Source organism: Ovis canadensis, chromosome 5, assembly GCF_042477335.2.
Source record: "Ovis canadensis isolate MfBH-ARS-UI-01 breed Bighorn chromosome 5, ARS-UI_OviCan_v2, whole genome shotgun sequence".
In the NCBI taxonomy this organism is placed as follows: domain Eukaryota; kingdom Metazoa; phylum Chordata; class Mammalia; order Artiodactyla; family Bovidae; genus Ovis; species Ovis canadensis.
In genome coordinates, this window is record NC_091249.1 from 18,281,739 (window position 1) to 18,301,505 (window position 19,767).

A 19,767-nucleotide genomic window follows, 5' to 3' on the forward strand; every position below is an offset into this window, starting at 1 on the left:
AACAGCCAAAAAAAAAAACTAGAAGAAGCCTTTTATTTCCAGTCAGAAATTCCAGAGTGTGAGGTGTGGGTGCCTTTGATAACTCTGACAGGCTGCATGCGACGACCTCAGGCCACGGAGCCCAAGCCCAGGCTTCTGGACAGCTTGCTTCCTCTCCCCGCTGATGCTCGGTGAGGGACTCTACCCTGTTCTGCTCCTGCCTCATTGGTCATCCTCAGCCACCCACCCAACAGGCTTCTCCATCAGAGGGGGTGTGGCCCACAGCCCACCGAGAGCCCTGGAAGCCAGAGCGAGGACAGGGCTGGGACCGGCCGTGAGCATCACTTGGGCCCTGGACACTGGCCAGGGTGTCCAGAGGGGAAGAGGTGCCTGCTGTTTTCTCTGCTCGTCTCCCAGCCCATGGCATTGCAGAGAGCCGGACACCAGTTAGCAACTGAACAACAGAGGTGCCAGACCCCATCCAGCAGGGGACCCCTGAGACTGTTTGAGGCACTCAGATGGGGAAGGGGAGCACTCTGGGTAGGGGAGTTTGCTGGGAATGATTCTCAGTGGGCTCAGAGCAAGGGTCCTTGTACCCTCTGTGCATGAGAGAGGTCCGAAGGGTGCTTTGACCCCTGACTGGGCCCTCCCAGGGGTTCCCCAGTAGTGTCTTCAGCCCCAGCTTGTTAGGGCAGAGGTCCCCAAGCCCTGGGCCTCAGGAACCAGGCTGCTCAGCAAGGAGTGAGCGCCAGGAGGGCAAGCGAAGCTTCATCTGTATTTACAGCGGCTCCCCATCTCCCACGTTACCACCCGAGCTCCACCTCCTGTCAGACCAGTGGCAGCGTTAGAGTCTCACAGCATCATGAACTGCGCATGCAAGGATTCAAACCTAGATCCCTAGGTTACGCACTCCTTACAGGAACCCAATACCTGGTGTTCTGAAGTGGAGCTGAGGTGGCGATGCCAGCACAGGAAGCAGCTGCAGATCCAGGTGGTCAGTAGTAGAGAGGTTCCACTGCACAGAGACCATCGTCAGTTGCTTGCAGACTCAGATCCCTATCAGTGAGTGGCAAGTGCCAGTTAAGCTGCACCTCTTGGCAGGATTTATAGTGGCAAGTGAGTTGTACTTCGATTATGCAGCTACATCTGATGGCAGGCTTAAAGTCAGAATCCAACACTTCGTTTTAGTCCATGTGTGGCCTGCCCATTTTATTTACCGCTTCACATCTGTCTGTGCCTCTTTCCCGAACTGCACTCAGTTAACAGTTTTGATAAGCCCACAAGTTGACCCTAGCCAAAATGTGTAAAAGCAAATGTCACTGGAGAGCTCTGTAAGGGAGGAAAGACCCAGTGGTGAGACAGCAGAAGACTCCAAGACTGCCCAAAAAAAAGCATTTGAAAGGAAATACCAAGAGTTCTAGTTTGGGAAGATCCCCTGGAGAAGGACATGGCAACCCACTCCAGTATTCTTACCTGGGAAATCCCATGGACAGAGGAGCCTGGTGGGCTACAGTCCATGGGGTCGCAAAAGAGTCGGACACACCGTAGCAACTGAACAACAGCAACCAAGAGTCCTAGCATAGTTAATTTACGCGTTCACTGTTAAAGGGGCTCACACGCTCTAAGGCCGTGCTGTGTAATATGGGCGACTGGCTACCCAACAAAGCCGTGAAGCCTTCGAAACTGCCTTGCCACATGGAGACCAAGCACCCTGCGTTAAAAGACAAGCCTTTGGAGTTTTTCAAAAGAAAAAAAAAAAGTGAACCGAAGAACAGAAGCAATTCTTGAAGGCCACCACTTCATTAAATGTGTCTGAACAGAAAACATCATTCTTAGTGGCTAACCCTATTGCTAAACCCTTTACTGTTGGTGAAGAGTTGATCCTTCCTGCTGCTGAGGACATTTGTCATGAACTTTTAGGAGAGGCTGCAGTTCAAAAGGTGGCGTGTGTTCCTTTTTGGCTAGTGCCGTAACTAGAGGATACCATAATTAGGCTTCCCTGGTGGCTTAGACAGTAAAGAATCCACCTGCAATGCAGGAGACCCAGGTTCCGTCCCTGGGTCAAGGAGGTCCCCCTGCAGAAGGGAATGAGTGGCAACCCACTCCAGGATTCCTGCCTGGAGAATCCCATGGACAGAGGAGCCTGGCAGGCTATAGTCCTCGGGTCATAAAGAGTCAGACACGACTGAGTGACTGGCACTTGGACTTTTCACTTTCATAACTAACTGATGAAATAGAGAATATTGAGGCACAGTTGTTAGGATTAACAAATCGACACAGTACGCAATCCAGGTTGACTAATCCACCAGTGTGACAAGGCAGCAGTGTGTGTTCTGTGTTTTTCATGAGGATATGTTACCTGCACTTCTGTTGCCACCAACACAAGTCTGAGTTCTTACGTATCAGCTCACTGTCGGTATATGCATGGACTGAAGGGCTGCCGTGACTGAAAGTCTTTCTGCTTTCACTTCTTGGGTCAATGAGGTCACTTCTGAGTGCGAGTCTACACGCTGTGTCATCCATAAAGAAATGCTGCTAGCCGAAAAATGTCACCTGAACTTGACATTTTGTATGATGGGATTAAAATTACCAACCGCATTAAAGCACATGCCCTTAACTCACATCTGTTCGAGCAGCTTTGTGAAGAGACAGACACAGAGCACAAGCATCTCTTCTCTTCTACACAGACGTGAGATGCTTTCTAATGGCAGATCACCGAGGCTTCCCTGGTTGTACAGTGAATAGGAATCCACCTTCTAATGCAGGGGACATGGGTTCGATCCCTAGTCCAGGAAGATTCCACACGCCAAGGAGCAGCTTAGCCCATGTACCACAGTGACTGAGCCCTCAGCTGCAACTGCTGTAGCCCATGCGCCTAGAGCCTGTGCTCTCCAATGAGAAGCCTGCACACTGCAATGAAGGGCAGTCCCTGCTCAGACAAAGCAACGGAGACCCAACACAGCCAAAAATAATACATAAAAATAAATTACACAAAAGTGGATCCCTAGCCAGAGTTTTTGAGTTATGGGAGCTGCTCTAGAGATTTCTTTTAGAAAAACAGTCACCACTGGCAGCATATTCCAGTGACAGAATGGGTTGCAAAATTTGCTTATTTGTGTGACATCTTCAACCTGCTCAGTGAACTCAATCTGTCACTTCAGGGGCAAACAACTAAGTTCAAGTCAGCAGATAAAGTGGCTGCATTCAAACACACACCAGAATTATGGGGGCAACGAGTGAACATTGGGGATTTTTGACATGTTTCAAACGTTAGCAGAGATTTTGAAAGGGACTGAGCCAGGGCCTACTTTCTCCCAGCTGATGAATGATCACCCACCGCAGCTTTCAAGAGTTTGAGCACTACTTCCCAACCACAGAAGACCCCCAAATTGGGAAGGAATGGATCCTCAACCCATTTGTGAAAAAGCCAGGTGGATTGACTTTGTCCATGCTAGAAAAGGATCAGCTGATTGAGATCAAAAATGATGGTGGCCTTAAAAGTATGTTTGAGATCATTTCAAATTTCTGTATGTTCTGGATGGACTTTCCTAGTGGCTCAGGTGGTAAAGAGTCTGATCCCTGGATCAGGAAGATCCCCTGGAGAAAGGAATGGCAGCCCACTCCAGTACTCTTGTCTGGAAATTCCATGGACTGAGGAGCCTGGTGGGCTACAGTCCATGAGGTCGCAAAGAGTCAGACACAGCTGAGCAACTAACACTTGCAGGCTTGGTGGCGCTAGTAGTAAAGAACCTGCCTCCAATATAGGAGACATAAGAGGTACCAGTTCGATCCCTGGGTCAGGAAGATCCTCTGGAGGAGGGCTTGGTAACCCATTCCTGTCTTCTTGCCTGGAGGATCCCATGGACAATATGGTCCATAGTCCATAAGGTCCGACACAACTGAAACGACTTAGCACGCACACATGTTCTGGATTAAAGTCAAAGCAGACTATCCAGCGATTGCCACAAAAGCCCTGAAAATCCTGCTTCCATTTCCACTTACATTCCATCTCATCTTTGTGAAGCAGGGTTTTCTGCAGTGACAGCAACCAGAATGAGATCCCAGAGTAGACCGGACATAAGCAACACACTTCAGGTGTCATTGTCTCCCATCAACCCCAGATAGGACCTTCCAGCTGCAGGAAAACAAGCTCGGGGCTCTCACTGATTCGCATTATGGTGAGATGTATACATATTTCATTGTGTATCACAATGTAATAATGAAATAAAGTGCACAATAAACGTAATGCTCTCCAATCATCCTGAAACCATACCCCTGCTCCGACCGCCCCTATTCATGGGAAAATTGTCTTCCAGAAAACCGGTCCCTGGTGACAAAAAGATTGAGGACTGCTGTGTTCAGTCAGTTCAGTCGCTCAAGTTGTGTCCGACTCTTTGTGGACCCCATGGACTGCACCTTCCCTGTCCAATCGAGTTGGTGATGCCATCCAACTATCTCATCTGCTGGCGTCCCCTTCACCTCCCGCCTCTAATCTTTCCCAGCAACAGGGTCTTTCCCAATGAATCAGTTCTTCGCATCAGGTGGCCAAAGTATTGGGGTTTCAGCTTCAGCATCAGTCCTTCCAGTGAATATTCAGGACTGATTTCCTTTAGGATGAACTGGTTTGATCTCCTTGCAGTCCAAGGGACTGTCAAGAGTCTTCAACACCACAGTTTAAAAGCATCAGTTCGGCGTTCGGCTTTTGGGGACTTCAGATTCAACCGGAATGGGGCAGAACATCAGACCACCACCAGGGGGCTCCCACTGAGTTCCAAGAGACTTCTGGGCAGGGGTGTCACTGGGTCGTAGAACGGGAAAAGTTTGGGACAGGCTCCTCTGGCCAGGCAGACTGTGTGGGCTCAGTGTAAGGGGAATATGCTGGGGTTAGGGGGCCCCACAAAGATCTGGGAAGAGGAAACCCTAGCCGGGATGGGGTCGTTTCGGCCGGTCACCCAGGAAGTCCTGAGTGCACCCGCGGCCGCTCCGGCAGGGGGCGTGGTCCGCGCGTCTTTGCCTGGAGGGTGTGGCCTAGCCGCAGAGGCGTGGTTGGGGGCGGGGCCTTCGCGAGGCGGGGCCGCGCGGAACCCCGGCAGCGGCGGCCGAGGCAGGAAACCGGGGCTTGGCCCCGGCGGCGCCGGCGCGCGATTCCATCCCAGTCCCCGTCCTAGCCGAGCGACCCTAGGGCCGGAGCATGGACTCAACAGAGCCGGGTAGGCGGTCCGGGACTCGTGATCCTCGAGGGGCCTCTCCCGACCGTATCCTACTTCCTAAATCAGTGAGGGTCCCCTCCTGCCCCTCTCTGTCCGGAGAGCTGGGAGAGGAGTTCCTGAATGGGGAGGACGCGGGATTCTCCACTGTGGGGACTCCCAAGCTGAGAGGGGGCCCGGGACACCAGCCCCTGACCCCCTCCCCCGTAAGAGTTCACCCCGGATGTCTGGGGGAGGGGGCCCAGGAAGGGGAAGTGGCCGCTTCTGCTTCTGATATTTGTGATGGGGGCAGGGTGTCACGACTGCTGATGGAGAGGGCAACGCGGCAGGATCCCCACCCAGCTACTCCATTGCCCAGGGAGGGGAACATGCTGATCTGCGCCCCCTAGAAGGGGTGCCTGCAGCAGAAACGTGGCGAGGTCCGACTTTGTTTCCGCCCGTCTTTGTGTCTCTGATTTGCATATCGAGTGTCATTTGGTCTTTATGCCTCTCCGGGTTTCAATCTGCCCGTGTGTGTTTCTGCCGCGGGCCCTGTGCTGGTCTGTCCCACGTGTATTTCCATCTGTCTGGCCTGAGGTCCGTGTGGCTCCATTGTCAAGCTGTCTCTGTCCCTGGAGACAGTGCGGCTGTATCTAGGACATCTGTTTTGTCACTTTGCTTCTAGGCCCATGCATGTGTGGGTGTCTGCTTCTCCAAGCAATGCTCTGTGTTGGGTTGTGCCTGAGTCCATCTGCCTGTCCTGAGTCGGGCTCCACCCAAGCCCACACTCCCGCCATCCCAGCCCAAACACCCACACCATCCTGCACGCCCCATGGGACCAGAACTCTCTCTCTCTCTCTCTCTCTCTCTCTTTCTCTTTCCTTTCTCTTTCCCTCCTTCCACCCCACCTACCCACCCCCACCCCCACACACACACCACACCGCCCTGCCAAGGTGCAGTGGGTGGAGAGAGGCTTCTGTTGGCCTATGTGTGATACTCCCCTCTCCAAGGGTTACCCCCGGCTCCTGAGAGCAGGAAGAGGTACAGTGACATCTTCCGAAGCCTGGACAACCTCGAGATCTCACTGGGGAACGTGTGAGTCTGAGCCTGAGTCACCCCAAATTCTGCCAGAACCCCTAAATCCCTAACCATTTAGGGTCCCTAAGCCCCTTTAGGAACCTGCAGCTTCTGGATGCACTTACCTAATAACCCAAGAAGCCTAAGAGAGGGCCCTCAACACATCTGAATATCCCCAAATTCAACCCCCTAAATCCACCAGCAACCCCCAGAGTGATCCTAGGGCCCCCACGTATCCTTCTCGTGACGCTTGTGACTCCTTAAAACATTGGAGAGCTTTATAATCCTACTCTAAAGCCCAAAGTTACTCAGGATCCTTCAAATTATATCTCAAATTTCATTTAAAAAAAGCTCACTTCCCTCCCTAAAGTCCCATCCCTCAGGACCCAGATATGACAGATGTCACAGAGGTGATATCTAGGACCATCCCCAAACTTCCCTGGGGTCCCCAGCACCCTAGGTGGGACAGACTCGGTGGAGGGTGGCATCCTGACTCCCTGACCTCCCAGGACTCTTGAGATGCTGGCTGGAGACCCTGTGATTTCAGGAGACCTGGAACCTGACAAGAAACCCACAGCCACTTTGGTGAGAGATGGAACCCAGGGGACAGGGAGGAGGGGCCTCAGAGGAGAGACTGAGGAAGGTGGGGCGCTTGCACTGCGTGTTGCTGAATGCTGTCTCCCCCCACCCCTCAGACCAGTGAAACCAGCCGCTGGAGTGGCCCCTCCCCAGAGGATCCTGCACCCCTTACAGGTAGGGGGCTCTGGGGCCAGAAGCGTGGGGGCAGAAAGGAGTCCTTCATCACCAACTGCCTGTTCCATGCACCAGGGGCATGGCAGTGCACACAACAGGCGTGAGCCCCTGTCCTCAGGGAGCCCCAGTCTCAGCAGAGAATCAGCGTAAGATAGCAACCTGGATAAGTAAAAGCAAGGAGTGTTTGGGGAAGCCATGGCATGTAGAACAGGGTTCACTGGTCTGGTCTGAGGGCTCAGGGAAGCTTCAGAGGTCCCCCCATCTGCCCCAGGGGAGGAACTGGACTTGCGGCTCATCCGAACCAAGGGGGGCGTGGATGCAGCCCTGGAGTATGCCAAGACCTGGAGCCGCTACGTCAAGGAGCTGCTGGCCTGGACTGAGAAGAGAGCCAGCTATGGTGAGGGCTTCCTGGGCCCAGTCTCAGGCCCTGCACTGGACCCTGGTGTACTCACACCCTGCCTGACTCAGACCCCTGCTGTCTACCCCCAGAGCTGGAGTTTGCCAAAAGCATTATGAAGATTGCCGAGGCTGGCAAGGTGTCAGTCCAGCAGCAGGTAGCCCTGAGCAGACACTGGCCCCCAGAGCCCAACCCCTCCAGAATCCCAGCTGGGCCCCCCCTAGATCCTCAGCATCCTCTAACACAAGCTGTCTCTCCCCTCCCCCAGAGCCAAATGTCACTGCAATATATCTACCTCCTGTTTCTGGAGCACGACCTCAGCCTAGCAACCCTGGCCATGGAGACACTGGCCCAGCAGAAAAGGGACTATTACCAGGTGAGGGGGGCCCTCATGCATCATTTCTCCACAAGCATCCGGGGAGGCACCATTACCATCAGCACCATTTGCTGATGAGGAAGCCGAGACCAGGGATGCTGCGGAACTTGCCCGAGGTTACCCAGCAGAGATTCAAACCAGGCTTCCTGTGTGATTGCAAAACTGTGCTTTTGTTTGTCTGCGGGCCATGGGGCGAGATGCCCAGTGTACTCAGGAAGAGAGCCTTGGCATCCCCAGCTCCAGACCCAAAGGATGGAGGTGACCACCGAGATTCTTTGCGGAGAGGCCACCGGGGTAGGGGAGGGCAGATCTGGGGGAGAAGACCCAGGAGAGAGTGCAGACCCAGAAAAGGGTCCAGAGGGTGAAAGACAGGTGGCCACAGTGAATGGGATGACCAAGCAACCCAGGCAGCATTCCTCATTCCCCATCCTTCCCAGCCCTTGGCTGCCAAACGGACTGAGATTGAGAAGTGGCGGAAGGAGTTCAAGGAGCAGTGGATGAAAGGGCAGAAACGGATGGTGAGGCCTAGGGTTGCGGGCTGGGAAAGCGGGTTGGGGGAGGAGATGAAGAAGCCGGAAGACCCGTCCCTCTTCCGCCCCTAGAACGAGGCGGTGCAGGCGCTGCGGCGGGCCCAGCTCCAGTACATGCAGCGCAGCGAGGAGCTGCGGGTTCGCTCCCAGGTGTCGCCTGAAGACCTGGCTCTCCAGGCCTCACCAGGCCCCAACAAACATCAGGAGCGGCGGCGGCGCTCTCGAGAAGAGGCCCAGGCCAAGGTGCGGACCCCGCCCCGTGCCCCGCTGCGCTTCGGCGCCCCCAGCCCCACGGATCTCTCCCATACACGCTCCCTGCCTCGGTTTCTCCAGGCGCAGGAGGCCGAAGCGCTGTACCAGGCCTGCGTCAGAGAGGCCAACGCGCGGCAACAGGAACTGGAGGCCGCCAAGCAGCGGATCGTGTCACACGTGCGCAAACTGGTGCTGCAGGGGGACGAAGTGCTGAGGCGGGTGAGACCCTAACCTGACAGCTGCCCGCCACGCTCAATAGCACCGCTGGGCCTCACCTGCCCCTAGACCGCCTCCGGTGCACCAGGACTCGCTCCCTCTCCCGGGACAGCCAGTTTCTGCCCCCAGACTTCCTTTCTCGTCCCCACTCAAGGGGTCCTCCCCCGAGGTTGACCCACCCGGGTTCTGATCACACTCCTATGCCAGCGGCAGGCTCAGTCCCTCAGCCACCTCCCATTGCCCTGCCAGGCCCCCAGGCCTGGACCAGCCTGGACGGAGCTGGTGTCTCTCAGGGTCAGGCCACGCCCCAGGCTCCCGGGCTCCGCCCCCTCACGCGGGCTCCGCCCCCCTCACGCGGGCTCCGCCCCCCTCACGCGGGCTCCGCCCCCCTCACGCGGGCTCCGCCCCCCTCACGCGGGCTCCGCCCCCCTCACGCGGGCTCCGCCCCCTCACGCGGGCTCCGCCCCCCTCACGCGGGCTCCGCCCCCCTCACGCGGGCTCCGCCCCCCTCACGCGGGCTCCGCCCCCCTCACGCGGGCTCCGCCCCTCTCACGCGGGCTCCGCCCCTCTCACGCGGGCTCCGCCCCTCTCACGCGGGCTCCGCCCCTCTCACGCGGGCTCCGCCCCTCTCACGCGGGCTCCGCCCCTCTCACGCGGGCTCCGCCCCTCTCACGCGGGCTCCGCCCCACAGGTGACCCTGGGATTGTTCCGGCTTCGAGAGGCTCAGGCAGAGCGTGCCCCCCGCGCCTTCGCCGCCCTGGCCGAGTGCTGCCTTCCCTTCGAGCCTGGCCAGCGATACCAAGAGTTCGTGAGGGCCATACAGCCCCACTCCCCACCGCCCCCGCCACCCGCCTATTCTTTCCAGGAGTTCACGCACAGGTGGGTCCCCAGGAGCAGGATCAGATAGGAAGCCAGGGAGACACGGTGCCAGGCATTTGGGTGGGGTTGTCCTAGTCGTGGGAGGGTTGGGAATTTGGGGTTACTGCACTGGGGGCCATGATGCCCATGGCCATAGGGCTTGCAGACCCAAGTCCGTGAAGTTGTCAGTCCCCGGCCAGCTTCCTGATTATCAGAGCCCTCAAACCTCTCCTCTCAGTTCCCCTCTGGACACAAGAAAGAAGCTCTCTGGAGCACCCCCTCCACAGCTGGAGGAGAGTGCAGCTGAGCCAGGCCCTTGGGAGGACACAGGCACAGGCTGCCAGGGTGAGTACCGGGAAAGGTGGGCAGGAGTGGCGCGGGGAGAGGGCCGCACCTGACCAACCTGCCCTCCCTAGGAGCTCCGGGCCCCACTGTGGGCAGCGATGTGGACGGTGTGGGTGGTGGCAGCGAGCCTCGTTCCCAGGACTCTCCCACCTCCAGTCCAGGTGGGACCATCCTCGGCCCCTGGCCAGGCTATGACCCTCAATCTTGAACCCTCTTTCTTTGACCTCTGACCTACGCTGCATCCCTGACCTATTTTCTCAACTTCTGACCCATTCTCTTAATCCAACTTGGAACCACCGTTACCCTCAGGTTACTGACCTATATTCTTCAGCCCCTAACCCCTGGCCTGTCTGACCCCTCTGACCTCTGACCCTTTCCCCAAGGGCATCCGTGGGTGCTTTGGGAAGGCTGAAGACCAGGAAGGTCTCCTTAGCCTTGGAGCCTCCCCCATGACCTCTGTGACCCTCACCCTCTGTAACCTTCTGACTCCAGGCTCCGGCACAAGGCGGCTGGTAAAAGTGTCATCCATAGGCACCGAGTCTTCAGATGACTTTGAGGAGCGAGACCCTGGTGAGGCTGGAAGCAGGTGGAGGTGGGCTGGGGATGGACTAGGCACTTCTGACCCTGTCTCCCTCCCTGCAGACCTGGGAGATGGGCTGGAGAACGGGCCAGGGACCCCCTTCAGGAAGTGGACACTATCCAGCGCGGCCCAGACCCACCGGCTGCGGCGGCTGCGGGGCCCAGCCAAGTGCCGAGAGTGCGAGGCTTTCATGGTCAGCGGGACAGAGTGCGAGGAGGTGCGGCCTGGGCTGACCCCCAGTGACCTCTCTGACCACAGGCATCTCCCCGACCTGAGATTCTAAGACCTTCCCATGAGAGGCCTGCCCTGATCTGATGCTCCCCTATGAACCCCCTGAGTATCTCTATGACCTTCTCTCCCCACTGACCCTCATGACCTTCCCTTAGTGCTTTCTGGCCTGCCACAAGCGCTGCCTCGAGACCCTACTGATCCTCTGTGGACATAAGCGGCTACCAGCCCGGACTCCCCTCTTTGGGGTCAGCTTCCTGCAGCTGCCCAGGGACTTCCCAGAGGAGGTGCCTTTTGTGATCACCAGGTGCACGGCCGAGATAGAACAGCGCGCGCTCCATGTGCAGGTGCTGCCTTGACCTTTGACCACCCCTAGTAGTGACCCAGCCCTCTCAATGGCCAGACTGCAAGCCAGGTGTCCACTTCCCACCCCTGCCCTGCAGGGCATTTATCGGGTCAGCGGGTCCAGGGTCCGCGTGGAACGGCTGTGCCAGGCTTTTGAGAATGGCCGAGCGTTGGTTGACCTGTCAGGGAATTCACCTCATGATGTCTCGAGTGTTCTCAAGCGATTCCTCCAAGAGGTGGGTGCTCAGTGGCTTGGGACTCATGGGCCAGATGGGCTCAGGCTGAGGACCCTCTGCAGCCCACCCACACTCATATCCCCCCTGCCATTCCACCCCCAGCTCACTGACCCCGTGATCCCCTTCCACCTCTACGATGCCTTCATCTCTCTGGCTAAGACCCTGCATGCAGACCCTGTGCACGACCCTGGGACCCCCAGCCCCAGCCCTGAGGTTATCTGCTCGCTGAAGACCCTCTTGATGCAGCTGCCCGACTCTAACTACAGCACCCTGCGGCACCTGGTGGCCCATCTGTTCAGGTGTGCACTGTCCTTGATCTTAACACGTGACTTCTGACCTGAGGCTCAGACTGTTGTGCCCCCCTTAGACATGGGACCACTGACCCCTGACACTGACTTCTAACCTTCATATGTATTTTCTGAGCTCTGAAACTTAATACATGACTCCTGACTTTGGATACTGACCCTTGACCCCCATCTCCAGGCTTGTGGCTGCTGGTCGCAAACAATGACCAGAACCTCTTACCCATGACTTGAGCAAGTCGCCACTAGCCTGCTTTGCAGGTCCTACCCAGTGACCAGTAATCAGACACTCTGTGCCCTGATCCTTCTGCTCGTGCTGTCCCCAGGGTGGCTGCACAGTTTGAGGACAACAAGATGTCTGCCAACAACCTGGGCATTGTATTTGGGCCGACGCTGTTGCGGCTGCCCGACGGTCCAGGGCCAGCCAGTGCCGGACCCGTCACCTGCCTGCTGGATTCCGCACACCAGGCTCAGCTCGTCGAGTTCCTCATTGTGCACTATGAGCAGATCTTCGGGCCTGACGAGCTCCTCCTGCCCGCTGAGCCCCTGCCCCGAGAACCCAGCCCACCCCCTGTGACCCTCCCAGCTAGCCTCCAGCCACCACACTTACAACTTGTCCTGGACCCCCTGCCCTTATCCCTAGCCTCAGACCGGGACCCAGACGCCATGCTCCTTAGTGCCCTGGAGAAGCATCCCGAGGCCACGCTCCCAGAGGTAGGAACCTGCTGGACCCACAGACATGGGGAGAACCTGCTCTCCATGTAATCCTCCCACTCTCTCTCCTGTCTGCCTTCCTTCCTTCCTTTCCCTTTAAAATTGTCTATTTCATTCCCTTCTTCCTTTATTATTGACCCTGCGCTCATCCTGAAAGGAAAAATAAGGAATGGAGTGGTGGGAAATAATGGAATAACAACAGGGTACAGCCTTGCAGAGATCCTAACATGAATACTATTGATTCCTTCAACAGAATATTTATTGAACACATACTGTGTGCCAAGCATTGTTCCAGGCACTACATATATATCAGCAAAATATTCAGACTCCACCCTCTCGGTTGCCTACCTTCTAGTGAGGAAAAAACCAACAATAAACAAGATATGTGATACAAAGTCATACAAAGGTATACAGGATGTTACAAGGTGATGAGTACTATAAAGGAAAGAAAGGGTTGGGTCAAGTAAGAGACAAAGGGTTAGGTAAAGTAAAAGAAGTCAAGGGCACCAAGGTGAGAGGTGGTGGGTACTTTGTAACAGTAAATAGGATGCTGTGGGTGGGTCTCATGAAGAAGATGAGTTTGCTCAGAGACTAGAAGGATGTGAGGGGGAAGTAAGCCAGGTGGAGATCAGGGAAAGGGTGTTCCAGGCAAAGGGAACAGCCAGTACAAAACCCCCGAGGTAGGACCATGCCTGGAGTGTTCAGGGCATAGCCCTATGCTGTAATGAATGAGTGAGGGGAAGGTGGTAGGAAGTGAGGCCAAAGAGGGGTGTGCAAGCCTCCATTGACTGCACACCTGCAGTGCAGGTGAGCTTCCATACTAAGTGCCCTAAGAGGTACGTACTGTTAGTGAAAACCATATGTAGATGGGACTCTTAGGGGAGGCTTCCTGTCCCTCGGGTCCTGATATACTCACCATTCCTGAGAGCTTGGATCTCCCCTGTAGAACCCCAGAGCTGGGAAAGGGGCTGTCAGTGAGGTGTGGGACTCAGAACTTCAGAAAGTGCTCAGAACACAGAGAGAGCATTCCAACTGCTATTCGCATTTAGCTAAGGGATAAACTAAAAGGTAAACAGATAAGCTAAAAAAGCAGGCCTAAAATTGTAGAAAGTATAGCAGGATGGAGATCAGTAGTTCGCCCCTTCCTAACGGAGAGTTGGCTGTCACTTTCCAGGCTGGTCCTCTGCTGCCTGCAACGCGGGAGACCTGAGTTCGATCCCTGGGTCGGGAAGATCCCCTCGAGTAGGGAATGGCAACCCACTCCGGTATTCTTGCCTGGAGAATCCTGTGGCCAGAGGAGCCCAGTGGGCTACAGTTCATGGGGTCGCAAAGAGGCAGACATGACTGAGTGACTACCAACCAACAACCTCTGCTGAACAAAGGCACTCCCACTTTACAGAGCCCACAGTTGAGATTAATGATAGCACGGCAAGCAGTACATTCTTAAGGGCATCATTTCTCCCCAAATAACAACTGCAAAGAGGAGCTTTGTTCAAGTGTCTCCAAGAACTAGGATTTTATAGCTGGTTCAAGAGTCTCCAAGAACTGGGATTTTATTCCTGGAGGTCTCATTCCTGGGTTTCTTACAGATTTCAACTCTGCAGAGTGAGCAGGAAGAGGAAATAACCGAAGACATCAAAAATGAGGGAGGGGAAGGTGAGTGTGTTAGAGGTTAGCCCAGGGTTCTGGGGTTGCTCCTGCCCTGGGGTTGCTGGACTTGGTGATGACAATGGAGGGTGGTATCCAGAGGACTTTGGGGTGCTTAGCATTGACCACCCTATCCCACAGTGCCCAGCCAAGGGCCTGAGGACTCACCCCTGGGGACACAGCCCCGTGGCCACTTCAGCCGCCAGCCAGTGAAGTATCCCCGGGGAGGTGTGCGGCCTGTCACCCACCAGCTGTCCGGCTTGGCCCTGGTGGCTTCCAAATTGTCCGAGGAGACCCCCGTCACATCAGTGCCCCAAGGGAACTTGCAGAGGCGAGGACCCAGCCCTGCCGCTACCACCTGTGAGGACAGCCCTCTGCGCCGCACCCCTCTGCCCAAGCATTTTGAGATCACCCAGGAGACAGCCAGGCTACTCTCCAAGCTGCACAGCGAGTCTGTGCCCACGGCCACCTGCTACCCAGACCCCCAAACTGAGGAAGCTGAGGACCACTTCTGACTATTCCAGCGCTCTGATCAAGAAGGCCAGGACTGAGAAGATGGGCCCAGCTTCCCAGGAGTTAAATGTTGGGGGTGTCTGGAGAGTTGCTCTGAGGAAAGACTACATGGCCTAGCAGAGAACTAAAACTCTTTTGGCGGTACCAGGATACCCTCTACAAGACACAGGTCAATGTCAAGCATCAGGGCCACTCAGGTTCAGAAGTTACTCAGGGTCAGTATAGGTCACGGGATCCTTCAGACAGGGGTGCTTTTTGCTACTTTGGTTGTGGCCACTCCCCCATCTCTGTCTCCTTAGCTGATCCCAAGTGACCAGATCTTGGAGGGTGTGGCAGCTCAGATTCAGCATCCTGGTGGTGCCTGCGGTCTGGTGGCCTCTGAATAAACTGTGTCTTTTATATCCTTGAGTGTCTTTCTTTGCTGGGGGAGGGTGACACAGGAGAGGTCGGTGAGGCAGCAGTCTTCCGCTCCAGTTTCACCGACTACGGAAGCCAAAGCCCTTATTTTCATCTCAGAACACCCCCGAACACGTACAGGCGGTAGAGGCTGGGCCTGGACACCTGGCTGAGTCACACGGGCCGGCCCTCCCAGAGCTCCGCTTGCGATCTGGTCCTGCGAAATCAAACACTTCAACAAAGTGCAGATAACCGAGACAATAGGGCTGTGTGCTCTGGGACGTGGGAGTCCAGGGCTGCCACAGGCGTGGGCCGGGCAGGGAACAGCGCTGAGGAGGGAGGCATTCCGAGAAACCTGAGTGCGACCGGACAGTCAGCTGGGGCCAGGCGTGCGGTGGCTCTGGGCCGGCGAAGCCAAGGAGGGGCTGGGGTCCGGGCGAGGGGAGCGGGGTCGGATCAGGGCGTGGCTTGGAACTCGGCGACGGATTGGACGCGAGGGAGCGGGCGGGGGAGGGCCGGGGCGGGGGCGCGGACCAAGCGACCACCCGGACGTGGGCCCGGGCGGCGCCGGGTCACGGCGGGAACTCTCGGCCAGCCCCGCGAAGGCCCACAGTTGCAGGCGCGAGAGGTGTGCGGGGACAGGAGGTGGGGGTCCCGCGCCGGAAGTGGAGGGGGCGGCCGAGGGGCCGCGAGGCGGAGAGGAAACGGGGAGCTGCGGTTCCGGACGCCCCTGTCCCTGCCGCGGCTGCGGAAGCAAGGCTCCTCCAGGTGGCGGGGACGGGGCGGGGCTCGCCCAGGTGGTGGGGGCGGGGCGCCGCGACGGGGGCGTGGCGGCGGGACCCCGCCTCCCGCCCTTCCCGGACCGCTCCGGCCCGGCGCCTCCAGACGCTCTCCTGCTCCCGCCCTGGTCGCCCGGCCATGGGTCTCGGGCGCGGGGTCGCCCAGTCTGCGGCGTGACGGGCGGCTCAGGTGAGGCCGGCATCGACTGGGGGGTGGGTGGGCGCGGGCCCCGGGGAGGAAGCGGCACGTGCCCGCGGGCCCCAGGCGCCTCACCCTCCTCTCCTTCCTTCTTCTCCTCCCCCAGCCTGGGTCCCACCCCCACCCCCCTAGGCCAGGCCTGCCACCGCCTTCCTGACAGCCCCTTTTGTCCCAGAGGCCGCCAGCGTCTTCACTCCCACCCGGAGCGGCCCGACGCACCGCCTGCTTCGGGAGCACTCGCGCGCAAAGCAAAGCCCGCCGCCCAACTCATGGAGCTGCCTCACTGTCCAATCTGATCGCCCAGGTCACCACACCCCAGCGCCGACCTCCTGCCAGGTCCTAGCAGTGGCCCCACCCTGCGAACACGCCCGCTGGTTTCTGCTCCCTGCACTGACCCCGGCACCAAACTGAAACTCCCTTGTCTGCTTTCACGGCTCACACCCCTTTGTCCTGCCCGAATCTACGCCCCCCACCATCACCCAACACAAGTTGGTTACAGATTGGCCCCGGGTGGGCAAATGAGTTTTGTTTTGCTTTTTTCAGTTAAAAACAAAACCGCCCAGTCATTTGATTCAGGGAATATCTTTACAAGAGGCTTATTCGTAATTAAGCAACAGCTGCCCACCCCCCAACCCATGGAGCATTCTTTTCCAGGTCAGCCCTGTCCCCACCAGTGCCGCTTTGCCATGAGGCATCTTCCCTGGTGGTCAGACATCTGGTAAAGAATCCGCCTGCAATGCGGGAGACCTGGGTTCCATCCCTGGGTTGGGAAGATCCCCTGCAGAAGAGAAAGGCTGCCCACTCCAGTATTCTGGCCTGGAGAGTTCCGTGGACTGTACAGTCCTTGGGGTCTCAAAGAGCTGGACAGGACTGAGCGACTTTCGCTTTCACTTTCATCTGAGTGTGAGACGCTTGCCCTTCCCATCTTAACCCTCCCTCTGGCTGCTGCTCCCCTCTGTGTCCTTCCACCAAGGACTGCCTGTACTGACTTCCCCCTCTCTGCCCCCAGACAGTCACCATGGGCCAGTGCTACTACAATGAGACCATCGGCTTCTTCTACAACAACAGCGGCAAGGAGCTCAGCTCCCACTGGCGGCCCAAAGATCTGGTCGTGGTGGCGCTGGGCCTGACTGTCAGCGTGCTGGTGCTTCTGACCAACCTGCTGGTCATCGCAGCCATCGCCTCCAATCGCCGCTTCCACCAACCCATTTACTACCTGCTCGGCAACCTGGCCGCAGCTGACCTCTTTGCCGGTGTGGCCTACCTCTTCCTCATGTTCCACACAGGCCCGCGCACAGCCCGGCTGTCACTCCGGGGCTGGTTCGTGCGGCAGGGCCTGCTGGACACGAGCCTGACGGCCTCCGTGGCCACACTTCTGGCCATTGCCGTGGAGCGGCACCGCAGTGTGATGGCCGTGCAGCTGCACAGCCGCCTGCCCCGAGGCCGGGTCGTCATGCTGATTGTGGGCGTGTGGGTGGCTGCGCTGGGGCTGGGGCTGCTGCCCGCCCACTCCTGGCACTGCCTCTGTGCCCTGGACCGCTGCTCTCGAATGGCCCCCCTGCTCAGCCGCTCCTACCTCGCCGTCTGGGCACTGTCCAGCCTGCTTGTCTTCCTGCTCATGGTGGCTGTCTACACCCGCATCTTCTTCTATGTGAGGCGGCGAGTGCAGCGCATGTCCGAGCACGTCAGCTGCCACCCCCGCTACCGTGAAACGACGCTGAACCTGGTCAAGACGGTTGTCATCATCCTAGGTGAGTGGTACCCTGCTTCCTGACTGCCAGTCTGATCGAGCGTGATGGGTGGGGATGATTTGAGTGGGGAATGTTCTCCAAGGAAGTGATACCTGCGATGAGGCCAGGGAAGAGTTCCAAGCAGCGGGAACGGAAAGTGAGATCTCCAACAGGACCAGCCCAAAGAGAGAAGGCGGCCCGCGTAGCTGTTCTGTGAGGAGAGGTCAGCACAGCCTTAAACGGTACAGACAGGAGCTTGTTCTGAGTTCCCTGGGAATTTAAGGGTTCTTAGCCAGGAGTAATGAGGTCAGTTCGGCTGTTAAATGTAGAACGGTCTGGGTTGAGGACACACACCACCCCCAAGAAACAGAATAACTCTTCCCAATCATTCCTTTTCCCCCACCAACTAACTGGCCAGTCCCACAGTGACCTTTCCACCAAAGAATCTTCGGTGTCCAGGGTCCTGTCCACTGTGTGCATGCGTGCTCAGTCATGTCTGACTCTTTTCAACCCCATGGACTGTAGCCTACCAGGCTCCACTGTCCATGGGAGTTTCCAGGCAAGAATACTGTAGCTGCCATTTCCTACTCCACCTGTCCACCGTATACCAGTTAGGAAAGGCAGACAAATCAGAGAAAGGTTCCCCTTCTTAGCCGTTCTGCCCATCATGCTGCAAAGGCAGCAAGACAGGAAGCATTTCCTTGTAAACCGCTCAGCTGTCGCCCAAGATCTAAAGATTCCCTCCAGCTTTGAGCGGTTGTAACAGCTGGCCCTGCTCACATCAGGCTCTATCCCACAGGGGCGTTTGTGGTCTGCTGGACGCCGGGCCAGGTGGTGCTGCTCCTGGATGGTCTGGGCTGCAAGTCCTGCAATGTCCTGGCAGTGGAGAAGTATTTCCTACTCTTAGCCGAGGCCAACTCTCTGGTCAATGCTGTGGTGTACTCCTGCCGTGATGCTGAGATGCGCCTCACTTTCCGCCGTCTCCTCTGCTGTCGGTGCCTCCGCCCATCTACCCATGAGTCTGTTCGCTACACAGCCTCCACTCACACAGGCGCTAGCACCCGCATCATGCTTCCTGAGAACGGCCATTCCCTGATGGACTCCACCCTTTAGCTAACCTTGAACTTCAGCAGGGTACAGCAAATGCCACATCGCTGCCCCAGCCACTGTGGATGCACCTGGCTCTACCCAGTCTGCGGGCCAGACTTAAAGGCAGACCGTCAGTCTGACATGGCATGAACCACTGCCAGCCCTACCCAGGCACACAGCCATGCCTGTCTCTGAGCCTGTGGGTTAAGGTCATCTGTGCAACTGGGAGAGAGCTGAATGGGGTGCAAGAATCGGGCTCTGAAGTCATCTCAGGTTGGGGGGCTTTTTAACAGACACTTTTCTACTTTTTTATGCACATGCCTGGTAACCCTGTGGACTGCTTTCTTGTCTGGGGTGGTGTAGATGATAAGGATGAGAGAGACGAGGACTCTCGGACCACGCGGCCCAGGGAAGCAGGGTAACAAGGATGGATTATGGGTGCCCAGTCTGCCTGAGGCTGTTTAGGGGCACAGACAGGAGTGCTGAGTGTGAGCTGGGAAAGGTCTGTGACCCCTTGCAGCCTCCAAGGGTCTTGCCTGTCCCCATGAGAACTGAGGCGGTCTACAAGGAGGGCATGATTTAAGGAGTAAACTTTTCTACTCTGAGATCTCCAAAGCCTCTTCTGTTGTTAGCTTGGTCTGTCTGTCCGTGTCCCAGAATTGTCCACCTTGGCTCAGAATGAGCTGGGATCCTTCAACATGGCATCTCCTCGGCCCTATTCTCGTTCCCCCTTGGTCTCCTTCCTTTGTCCTCTGTCTCCTCCCCCTGTTCCCCTGCCTCCGTCTTGCCACCTGCCTCTCTGTCTCCATCCTCTGGACCCAGAGTGGTTCCTGGCCTGTGTAAGCCTGCTGCTTGCCCTTTTGTCTGAGTCCAGGTTGTTAATAGTCAGGTGTGTCTATCCCATTGCCCACTCTATCACCTACCTATAATAGAAGGGCTAGGGGTTGTGGGGTCCACGGACCAGCATGCAGGATTTTAAAGTTGCCATTTCTCAAGCTCCTCTGCTGTGCCTGGCACACGGATATGTACTTTACTCTTTG

General features: G+C 57.0%; 3 protein-coding genes across 14 annotated transcripts in view; all 3 read left to right on the forward strand.

The window, feature by feature from the left end:
- The first annotated feature begins 5,021 nt into the window (after positions 1-5,021).
- Positions 5,022-14,935, forward strand: GMIP (GEM interacting protein). 8 transcript variants are annotated; one of them, XR_011257117.1, is made up of 22 exons: positions 5,034-5,189; positions 6,176-6,260; positions 6,752-6,827; positions 6,938-6,995; positions 7,267-7,392; positions 7,485-7,549; positions 7,661-7,768; positions 8,206-8,286; positions 8,371-8,541; positions 8,632-8,769; positions 9,458-9,645; positions 9,863-9,969; positions 10,041-10,130; positions 10,462-10,539; positions 10,612-10,766; positions 10,936-11,124; positions 11,221-11,358; positions 11,461-11,657; positions 11,987-12,374; positions 12,628-12,780; positions 13,549-14,030; positions 14,163-14,935. XR_011257117.1 is itself a non-coding variant. In XM_069590597.1 (21 exons), exons 1-21 carry the CDS (start codon positions 5,171-5,173, stop codon positions 14,534-14,536), a joined length of 2,898 nt encoding a protein of 965 aa, XP_069446698.1. In that variant the 5' UTR covers positions 5,022-5,170; the 3' UTR covers positions 14,537-14,935. The 8 variants fall into 8 exon arrangements, 6 of the variants coding, with proteins under 6 accessions (XP_069446698.1, XP_069446700.1, XP_069446701.1 ...); XR_011257118.1 differs by having other exon boundaries at positions 5,043-5,189; positions 8,449-8,541; XM_069590597.1 differs by lacking the exon at positions 12,628-12,780 and having other exon boundaries at positions 5,022-5,189; positions 13,964-14,030.
- A 512-nt stretch (positions 14,936-15,447) lies between these two features.
- Positions 15,448-19,332, forward strand: LPAR2 (lysophosphatidic acid receptor 2). Of its 5 annotated transcripts, none has more exons than XM_069590609.1 (4): positions 15,448-15,899; positions 16,015-16,244; positions 16,918-17,659; positions 18,438-19,332. In XM_069590609.1, exons 3-4 carry the CDS (start codon positions 16,927-16,929, stop codon positions 18,749-18,751), a joined length of 1,047 nt encoding a protein of 348 aa, XP_069446710.1. In that variant the 5' UTR covers positions 15,448-15,899; positions 16,015-16,244; positions 16,918-16,926; the 3' UTR covers positions 18,752-19,332. The 5 variants fall into 5 exon arrangements, with proteins under 5 accessions (XP_069446710.1, XP_069446709.1, XP_069446714.1 ...); XM_069590608.1 differs by having other exon boundaries at positions 15,467-15,899; positions 16,084-16,244; XM_069590612.1 differs by having other exon boundaries at positions 15,781-15,899; positions 16,015-16,212.
- Positions 17,597-19,767, forward strand: part of PBX4 (PBX homeobox 4) — a 69,869-nt gene continuing 67,698 nt past the window's right edge. Inside the window, exon 1 of the mRNA XM_069590607.1 lies at positions 17,597-17,659. The gene's annotated coding sequence lies outside the window, so the exon portion shown is untranslated. The remainder of the gene's footprint in view (positions 17,660-19,767) is intronic.

Coding starts and splice junctions, on each gene's coding strand:
- GMIP (XM_069590597.1), top strand. Junction 6,261..6,751: donor GAGATCTCACTGGGGAACGT/GTGAGTCTGAGC, acceptor CTGACCTCCCAG/GACTCTTGAGATGCTGGCTG. Junction 6,996..7,266: donor GGATCCTGCACCCCTTACAG/GTAGGGGGCTCT, acceptor CATCTGCCCCAG/GGGAGGAACTGGACTTGCGG.
- LPAR2 (XM_069590609.1), top strand. CDS start 16,927: ATGGGCCAGTGCTACTACAATGAGACCATCGGCTTCTTCTACAACAAC. Junction 17,660..18,437: donor GACGGTTGTCATCATCCTAG/GTGAGTGGTACC, acceptor TCTATCCCACAG/GGGCGTTTGTGGTCTGCTGG.